General features: G+C 58.6%; 1 protein-coding gene across 1 annotated transcript in view; it reads right to left on the bottom strand.

Moving 5' to 3' along the window:
- Window positions 1–774: 774 nt before the first annotated feature.
- The window catches only part of SND1 (staphylococcal nuclease and tudor domain containing 1), a 419,879-nt gene continuing 411,824 nt past the window's right edge, over window positions 775–8,829 (bottom strand). Inside the window, exons 19-24 of the mRNA XM_052638359.1 lie at window positions 6,209–6,332; window positions 5,265–5,334; window positions 4,213–4,326; window positions 3,300–3,503; window positions 1,510–1,554; window positions 775–1,400 (exon numbers count right to left, since the gene is read on the bottom strand). Coding sequence (XP_052494319.1) covers window positions 1,335–1,400; window positions 1,510–1,554; window positions 3,300–3,503; window positions 4,213–4,326; window positions 5,265–5,334; window positions 6,209–6,332 — 623 coding nt within the window. The 3' untranslated portion in view covers window positions 775–1,334. The remainder of the gene's footprint in view (window positions 1,401–1,509; window positions 1,555–3,299; window positions 3,504–4,212; window positions 4,327–5,264; window positions 5,335–6,208; window positions 6,333–8,829) is intronic.

Below are 8,829 nucleotides of genomic sequence, written 5' to 3'. Positions count from 1 at the left end.
TAGGAAGGTCAGGGCCACAAGGATGGGGCTCTGGAGTTCAGGGGAACAGGCAGGTTCCCTGGACTCCACGGGTGCTGGAGTGATGAGCTCCACAGCACGTGCACACCTGCTTTCTCACTCTGAGAAGCACGGGGGCATCTCACCACACACACCGCAGCAGCCACTCTTAGGGTGCCCCCTCGGGGCCTAGGAGTAGTCTGGGGTTGCGGGCACCCTGTGAAGTCAAACAGAGCCAGATCTAACCTGGAGAGACTGGCTCGCCTCAGCCTGGGCCTCGACCCCTCTTGGAGCCCCTCGTTCTCCAGTGGACACTGGAGGGATCCGGGTGGAGACCAGGGGCCTCGACCTCAGTGTACTGCGAGGGTCTGTCTGGGCATTAGGTTTTCCTTTCGCTGCAGCAGGAAGCCAGAACTCACCTCACTTCTCTCAGCGAGACCCTGCTGGTCCCTTGGCGGGTGCTGGTGGGTCCGGCCCAAGGATAGGCCCAGCAACCTCTCACCTGGGTACCGTATGCTGAGCTGCTGAGGTTCTTGAGAGCAGTCATGTGCAGATGAGTCAAAAGAGAAGACCTGCAGGCTTCTGCACGATGGCCATGGTGCCAGGTATGCCCACCAGGCCCTGGGAGTTGCTCTGAAGTTCTGCACTGATTCCTGTGACTGGCTCTTTTCAGGGAGCGTGGTCAGGCACACTTGGCGGTCATTTGAGTGCCAAGTCGCCTCCTGGCTGGAGTTGTTGAGATTCTGGGCTCTGGGCTCCACCATCACCAATAAGAGCTGCAGACAGCATGTACTATTTTATTGGGCCTCAAAAGCTTTAAATACAGAAATAGGGAGGGCTGGGGCAAAGGGGCAGATGTGGACACGCTGGCATTTGAGAATGGACGTATCAGAAAAACCACGTAACAGCTGGACAGAGAGCCAGGGAGAAAGACGGTCTGGGGTGGACGTGGGGTGCCAGTCGGCAGCCGGCCTTGGGGCTAGGATTAAGCCCCCGATTAGGACAAAGTCTTTCACGTTTCTTCCTGATTTGAGGACAATTGAAAAAAAAAAACAAAAAACCCCACAAATCTCCAAACAGAAACAAAATCAGCTGGGAGAGACAGCGGAGGGCAGTGCCTGTCCTCTTGGAAGACAATGCCTGCCCCCTGAAAGCTGTGGTGGTGGGGGGCTCTTCCCACCCCCTGCCCAGATGCCACCCTACGAGACATTCCCAGACACTGAAGCAAAGCTGGACCCAATCTACGCCCCGATTTGAGGTCTGGAGCTGAAAACACCCTCCCGGCAGAAGAAGGGGTGCTGGCGTGAGCGGTGCTGGGGGTCAGACCCGGTGCTTCCTTAGCGGCTGTAGCCAAACTCATCTGCGTCGTCAGCTCGGAAGTCTCCGTAGCGCCACAGGTTCAGCTGTGAGAAAACAGCAAATGGCTCGTCAGGGAAGGCAGGAGAGGCTGGAACCTGGATGGCCAAAGCCCCTCTCCCAGCACCCTCTGGGGCTCCTGAGGCAAAAACTCACCCTGGCACTCTTGGCTGACTCCTGGGCGTTCAGGTATTCTGTGATCTGGGAGGGACAAGAAAACAATGGGATGGATGGTCAAGGTGGGGGTACTTGCATCTGAGCAGCCAGAGGGGCCTTGCAGAGGCCCAGGTCAGGTCACATCACTCCCCTGCTCAAGGGGTTCCCAGCTCCCTCCAAGGAAAATCCAAGTGCAGAGTCGCCGTCTCCTTGCTGTTTCCAGACTCTGCGGGCTGTTCCAATCGCCTGAAACATGCTTCTCTCTCCTTTCCACCTGGCTACCTATCTCGCCTGCTCAAGCCTCTGGTTAAGAGTCACCTTCTTAACGAGACCTCATATGATTCCCTTTTGAAAATTATGACCACTCCCCCACATTCCCGATCCCCTTTACTTCTACTTTCTCTTTTTCCATCGCACTCATCGTCTAATGTCTGATTTTGTTGACTTTTTTATTCTTTGTCTCCTCATGTTTGAATGCAAGTTCTATAGGGCAGGAATGTTGTCTCTTATTCAGAGATGTGCAGATCCTCAAAAACATTTACTGAAAGAATGAGTAAGTGAATGAATAAACACATTAGGTGTTTCTTAACACTGTATTCTTGCCTGGAATATCCCATGAACAGAGGAGCCTGGTGGGCTGCAGTCCATAGAACTGCAGGGTTGGACACGACTGAAGCGACTTAGCACTCACACAGACAACCAGAAGCGTTACGGGTAGTTCCATATGGGGGACACTAAGATTTCCAGGTTTATAGTGAAACTTAAGCTAACTCCTAGGAGTGATCCAAGAAACTGCAGGGAGACTAGGGGTCAGGCCCCTCCTGTCCAGACAAGACACAGGAGTGATCCACAGTGAAGTCTTATTCCAAATGAATTATCAACCCACATAACTAGAGCTACACACCCACCAACCCCCATTCCGCAAGTGAGGAGAGAGGAAAGGCAAAAAGGGAAGCAAGGCCTAGTGGAGAGAGAAGAATGTTGGTTTCAACCCTGCTGTTTGAGTCCCTCCAGCTCAGGAGGGCAGGGGAGCTGGGTGCTGCAGAAGGGCACAGGGGCTTCCCACCAGCCTGGCCTGTCCCTGGAGGCTGGCCTGTCGTCGGGAGAGGCTGGGGAACTGGGATGGGAACAGTGCTGAGTTGGAGAAGCCTGGCTCTAAAGATCTACCACTGAGCTGTGCAAGGTGGTTCCCCAGCTGGCAGACCCCCATCCTCGTGGTCCACCCTAGGAGGAGTCAGGCTGGTTGCGCTCTCCTCACTTCATGAACGGGAGACTCAAGTGTCCAATGGTTGATCCCCAGGGCCAGATGTTTTACAAAGGAGGAAGGTGGGACTCAGGCCCAGCTCCCCACAGGCTGGAGGGGGTTGTGGCAGTCTTCTGGGTAAGCACCTCAGGCGGCACTGAGTGCTGGGAGCTGCTGATGGGCTCGGAGAGGAGGACACGAGGACAGGAGAGACAGCACGCTGGGCTGTGACCCTCTCTGCGCCACCCCTGGCACAGCTTCCTGGCCTGTCACCGAGGGGGATGGGCACAGGGAAACTTTCTGCTCCAGTTTGCAGCTGCAGTTTTCAGCCAAACCGGCAGCCTATTAATTTGGGAAGTAATTAACTTTTTTAAAAAAACCCCAACAAACCCAAATCCATTATCTTTCCCCTGCAGGAGCAGCAGGATGGTGGGTCCCTGCTCCTTCACTGGCTCCGGGGGGGGGCACCCACCCTCCCCTGGGACGCCAGGGGTTGCTCCACCCCCACAGCACGGACCATTTTTGTCCCGCCCCCCACAGCACGTACCACTTTCTGGAACTGCTTCTCCTTGCGCACCTCCACCATGACCAGCCCTTCCTTCACCAAGCCCAGCCCCACGTCCCCCTTGGAGTCAGCGAACTGCAGGGTGACGTGCGGGCAGCCGGCGCTCAGGTGCTCCACGTTGAGCAGGCACTGCGTGTTCTGGATGTCCCGCACCACGCTGTCCACTGCGTCGGTCCGGGCATCCTCCTGCGGCGGGCACAGACCCAGGTCAGCACGAGAGGCTGGTGCCAGCCAAGAACTGCGAGGGCCCCAGGTCCCGGACCTCCAGGAAGTCTGCTTAGACGTGCCAGCATCACCTCACTACCCGCTCAGCTCAGACCCCTCCCATCTACGATACAAAGAATAACCTCCCTGCCAGGGCAGACAAGGGCCCCACTCACCTCCTGCCACTGCCTGCAGCTGGTAGACTAGTCTTCACCCAGTGTGCCCTGTCCCACCAGGCTCCCCTCCCCAACCCTGCGCGTGGTTCCTCAACAGCCGACTCAGATGCGCCAAGGCCGCCTTGCCTTGACCTGGACCTCCCTGGCCACGCCCCTCTCCCCCGTCATCACTGTCTCCACCCCCTCCCATCAGCCAGGACGGCCCCAGCGGAGGATTCCTGGCAGAGGTGTGACCCGGTCAAATCTATTTGGGGACAGTCACTTCTGGTGGCACCATCTGAGACTGGAAGGAGTACTGGGAGACAACTGCAGCCCAGAGCCGAGCAGGCTACAGGCAGAGGCGCCATATGGGGGCCATGGTAGGGGCGCAGCCCCGTGAGAGTGGGCGAGGGGGTGGGGGGTGGGACCCAGGACGGCTGTGCATTTAGTTCCCGTGGGTACGTGCTGGGGGCGCAGCAGTGGTCATGTGTCAGGGGATGGTCCCCTTTGGGAGGAAGAAAGGGGTGGAGACTCACATCTTGGGGCACCTGGATGAAGGCAAAGGCGTACTCTGTGGCTTGAGCTGGTAGCACGCGGGTGCTGAAGGCAGGCGGCAGGGTGCCCAGGCGGGTGGACGGCAGGATCTCCCTCTGTAGAGGACACACCGGGCCAGCGGCGTCACGCACTGGAAGCCCCCTTGCTCTTGGGGGACGATTCAAGTGGCCAGGCCCCTGAGCACTCTAACTCAGCTCCCTCCCGCACCCAGGACTCGTTTCTGTTTCCACGTGCACAGGCCTGCAGGGTCAGCAAAGCCGGGGAAGCGGGGCTTGGTGGTGGCACACCTGGGGGCTCCAACTGACACTGCCCACCTGATCACTGGGCTCTCACTGCCGTCTCCACTTTGTCCCATGCCTTCCCACCATGACAGGGGCTCCCTGACCACTTTCCCACAGGCTGGGGCGGGGTTGGGGGGCAGGGGTGCCTGGCTGGGAGAGCACTCTAAGATCAGGGTCCTGGCCCAGGTGTACAGGGCAACCCCAGTTGGCAAGACCCTGTCCTGTGTGTATTCCTCGGTGGTGGGCTGGGAGCACGGCCCCGCTCTGGGTTTTCTATTCACGGGCCACCCAACACCAGTCCTCAGGAGCAGCACGGCTCTGAAGGACAGCTTTCTCTCCTGCTTGCTGCAGGGAACGGTCAACACACTCTCAGGCCCAGTCCAAGGGGCCTTTCTCCTGGGGATACCAGTCCCTTCTCAGCAAGCCTGGTTTGGGATGCACTGGGGATCAGCACCCAGGCACCTTGCGGACCAGGAGACGGGGTGTACAGGGCCAGGACTTCATGGCCCCTCTTTAGAGTTTGGGCAGGAGAGAAACCGGGGCTGTGACTGGGCCTGGACAGGAGACCGCTCAGTGCTCACAGGCCTCTGAGCAGAGACACTGGTGTTGCCCAGTCCCTCAGGATGAGCAGCAGAGAGGCCCACAGGGTCCCCATCTGTCAGGGAGGGAGGGGGAGGTCTAAAGCTCAGATGGACTTGACCTAGGGGCCGGCCCCTCCTGTGCTGCTCGCCCACCTCCGACCCCGCACTCACGTTGCCATAGTCGATGTAGAAGACGTGTACTTTGGCAGGAGACTCGACTTTCTCTACTCGGGCGCGGTACCTGCAATGGCATCACCGGCAGAGCTCAAGGGACAGCCCCGAGGAGACTCCCCAGAGCCTCAGCGACGGCAGGCCAGGGGGGTGCAGTGTTTCCCTGCCCAGGGCTCAGAATGAACACCCACGGGTGTCACAGGGGGCCGGTTTTCAGACTCCATCGGGACCCCATCTAATGGAATCAGAGCCTAGCTGGGAGCAGAGGGAGGGAGAGGGGAGCATGAGGAGCAGATTAATGTGTCCTTGGGGCATAAAGCAACAAGACTAATGACTAGATTGATGTCTGCTGTTTAAACCCAGCACACTAAACAGCAGCTGTAATTAGCCGGCAGATCTGTCTGGGAGGCCGCAGCAGGGAACGCATCCAAGTCACTTCGTCACCCTGGGAAGGCCATGGGCCCTATCTTTGGTAGATCAGATGTAAGTGACCTTCCTGCAGCCTGGGAGTGCCGCTACTCCTGTACCAGACAGCTGGGGTGGAGGGTGGTGGCTGGTTTGGGCTCACAGGAACCAGCGATCCCCTCACCAACCCTGCCCTCTCCTGACATCGTCTCTCCTGTGTGGGGTGATGGGGTGCTGCAGAGATGCAGCCAGCCAGGGCACCCCCAACAGAAGAGCCCAGGAGAGAGGAGGAGGGATACTCCTGTACCTTAGAGGCCGACTGCAGAAAAACTGTGGGTTACACTGCAGGTTGCAAATGGGCAACACGGAGGACCACTCTGGAGAGCTGGCCAAGGTCAAGAGTGACCACTCAGTGGAAAGCAGGCTGATACAGTGAATGCCTCAAGTCTGGCTGGCGTTTCTGCCGGCTGGTGCCCTGGAGACAGACCTCCTCTTGCTCCTGCTTAAGACTCTGCCTTGCTTGGGTCCAGGTGGCTTACCATTCTCCGTCTACGAATTTGGCGATGCAGAATTCGCCCCGGCGGGGGGCGTAGGAGCCCTCAACGGGAGGGTGGCTGGCAATGTCATTGCGCATGTTTTCCATCAGCTTCTCCAGCTGGGTGCCTGTGGGGAGGAAGAGGGAGTGAGACCTGGGTGCCACGTTCCCTGGAGCCTCATCTCTGGATGGGGCTGGGTGGAAGACGAGCCGAGGGAGTGGGCAGGATGTGGACTGTTGCAGGGTGCCCACAGCACTGGCTTGCCCCCATCCTGCAGGGAACGTCTCTTTGGTTCCTGCTCGAGGAGGTTCATGATATTTTGCAGATATTTCAGGCCTAAGAGGTACCCAGCCTTCCAGTCTTGGCTGTCCCTGGGGATGCGCAGGGACTGTTCCTAGGCTTTGGTTTAGGAGGTGGAGAAAGTGAGTGGACACAAGCAAGGCCCAGGCCAACCTGCCTTCTCCACTCCTACCAGGGCTGACCCTGGCCTGGGCCACAGAAGTGGTGACGGACAGTAGCCTCTCTCTGCCTAGTCTCCCAGGGACAAAAGTGGAGCTGAAGGAGGGGGCCCCCGATGACCCTGCACAAGGAAGGGCCTCAGAGTCTGGGCTGTGAAAGATGGGAGCGAGTCCGGGAGCGGGGCCTAGTCTCAGTCTGTTCAGACGTGGCCGCTCCGACATGACGCGTCTAGAGACACGTGCGGAACTGAACCTCCAAGCCAACTCACTGCCCTCCTCCACGGGGTTGGGCGGGGCCCCTTCCTTGCCTTTTCTTTCCTAAGCCATTCTCCCTGGGTCATCCACCCGGCGGCTGGTCTGTCTGTCCCTGGGTGTGGCAACCCCAAGGTCTTCTCAGGGGCCCCCTCCTGCCGCATCCCGTCACCACCCTCTTGCTATGCGTCAGTCCCAGTGGCTTCTCCTTTACATCCCTCTGGGTCTGATTCAAGCTCTACACCTGGCCTTTTTCCGCCCACTTCGTTTCCAGGGGGAGGGTGCTGGGCTGGGAGGGTGTGTGTGTGGTGGGAGCGAGGGATTCCTCCCCCACCCTCAGGGCCCGGGGCCACCCTGTTACACAGCCTGACACATGTTAGCCATCACTGCCCTTGTCACAGCGGGCCTTATCCACTCCCTGTCTGGTTTATGCTTCTGCCACTGCACCATGGGCTCCTTCAGGGCAGAGACCATAGCTCACTTGGTTCTGCCACTTCTCTTGAGACCTAGTAATGCTCCGGCCATGCAGGGTGCTTGGCAACCACACTGTGTTGAAGAGGGGTCTGCAGGTTTGTGCCTGACCACACTCGGGCCCTGCCCTGGCCTTCACAAGACGGTTTCTGGGACATTTTAGAAGCAGCTGCCCTCCCCCTGCCTGGCAGTAAACTCTCTGTTCTCCTGCACCTGCATTTCTTGCCCAGACAGTAAAATTTCAGGGACATAGAAGCCTCCTCTACACAGATGAGATCTTGTAATACTTGCTCTATTATTATTATTATTTTGCTCCAAGGCAACAGCTCTGCGAATAGGCAAAGCCCTCTGGGAGGTCCTTACACAGAGCCTGGTTGGTCACGTAGGGCCAATGGCAATGCATTCGTTACTTCACCAGATCCTTCCCGAAGGCAGGCTTTAATTAAGAGAAGGGAAAAAGGGCCAGAGTATGCCCCTGCCTCCCAGAGGGGCCAAGGGTTTCAGGAGAGGGAGGCTGTGTATGCCCAGGTTCCTGATCATGGATTTGATGGAGGGCAGGCTTTCTTTGGAGCTCACAGCCATCCAGGTGGCGTGCCACGCAGCACGTCACTTGCTCCTCCAATCTTCCAACAATCCGTGGTTCCCCCCAAGTTCCCTTTTTCTCCTTGTTATCTGCCTTGGCTGCCACTTGGTGCAGTGTCCTGGCTTCCGAGAGCTGTCACCGACGGCCAGGCAGGGTGCGGAACCGACACAGGAAGCCTCTGAGATGACAGAGACTACGTGGCAAAGGCCTTGAACTCAGCCTCAGGCTCTGCCCCCTGGAGACCCCAGCACCTGTCTGTACTCAGTGATAGTCCTACCTGGCAGGACCCAGAGGCCAGGTGCAGCCTGCCTGGGAGCCGGGGTTCCCTGCGCAGGGTCTCCTTTGAGTTCCCTCTCCCCAAGCTCCCAGAGGGCCTTCTTGCCAGCTCCTGGGCTCAGGAGTAGCTCTCATTCCTACCTGGGCCACCTTTCAGACCTGGAGGTCTCCTCCTGGCTCCATTACCCAGGCAGTGGCCAGGCCCCTCTCACCAGGAATGCTGCTGACCACGAGAGATCCTAACCCTGCAGGCTCAGCAGCTCATCTCAGCCCCTCCCTGGCTCTGCTCGCCTCCCAAGCCCAGCCCGAGGCTCAGAATGGTCGGTCTCCCCGGTGAAATGACACTGCTACAAATGCAGCTGCCCAGGCAGTATCGGGAGCGGGGAAGAGGCCGACACGAGGCTGTCGACCATCTGGAGTGGCCCTGGGGTGGCGCCGAGGAGGGCAGGGAGAGCCGCACCCTGGCACCCTGCCACCCACGGGGCTGCCTCCATGTCACTGATGTTTCCCGCCCCCTCCACCTTGCAAAGACCTGGTTTCCTCGACCGAGAAGTAGCTTAAAGAGCTTTCTCCTCTGATCTCAG

The sequence above is a fragment of the Budorcas taxicolor genome, chromosome 4 (genome assembly GCF_023091745.1).
Source record: "Budorcas taxicolor isolate Tak-1 chromosome 4, Takin1.1, whole genome shotgun sequence".
Taxonomy (NCBI): Eukaryota; Metazoa; Chordata; class Mammalia; order Artiodactyla; family Bovidae; genus Budorcas; species Budorcas taxicolor.
Note: the sequence above shows the minus strand (reverse complement) of the source record. Positions and strands in the feature narration are given on the sequence as shown.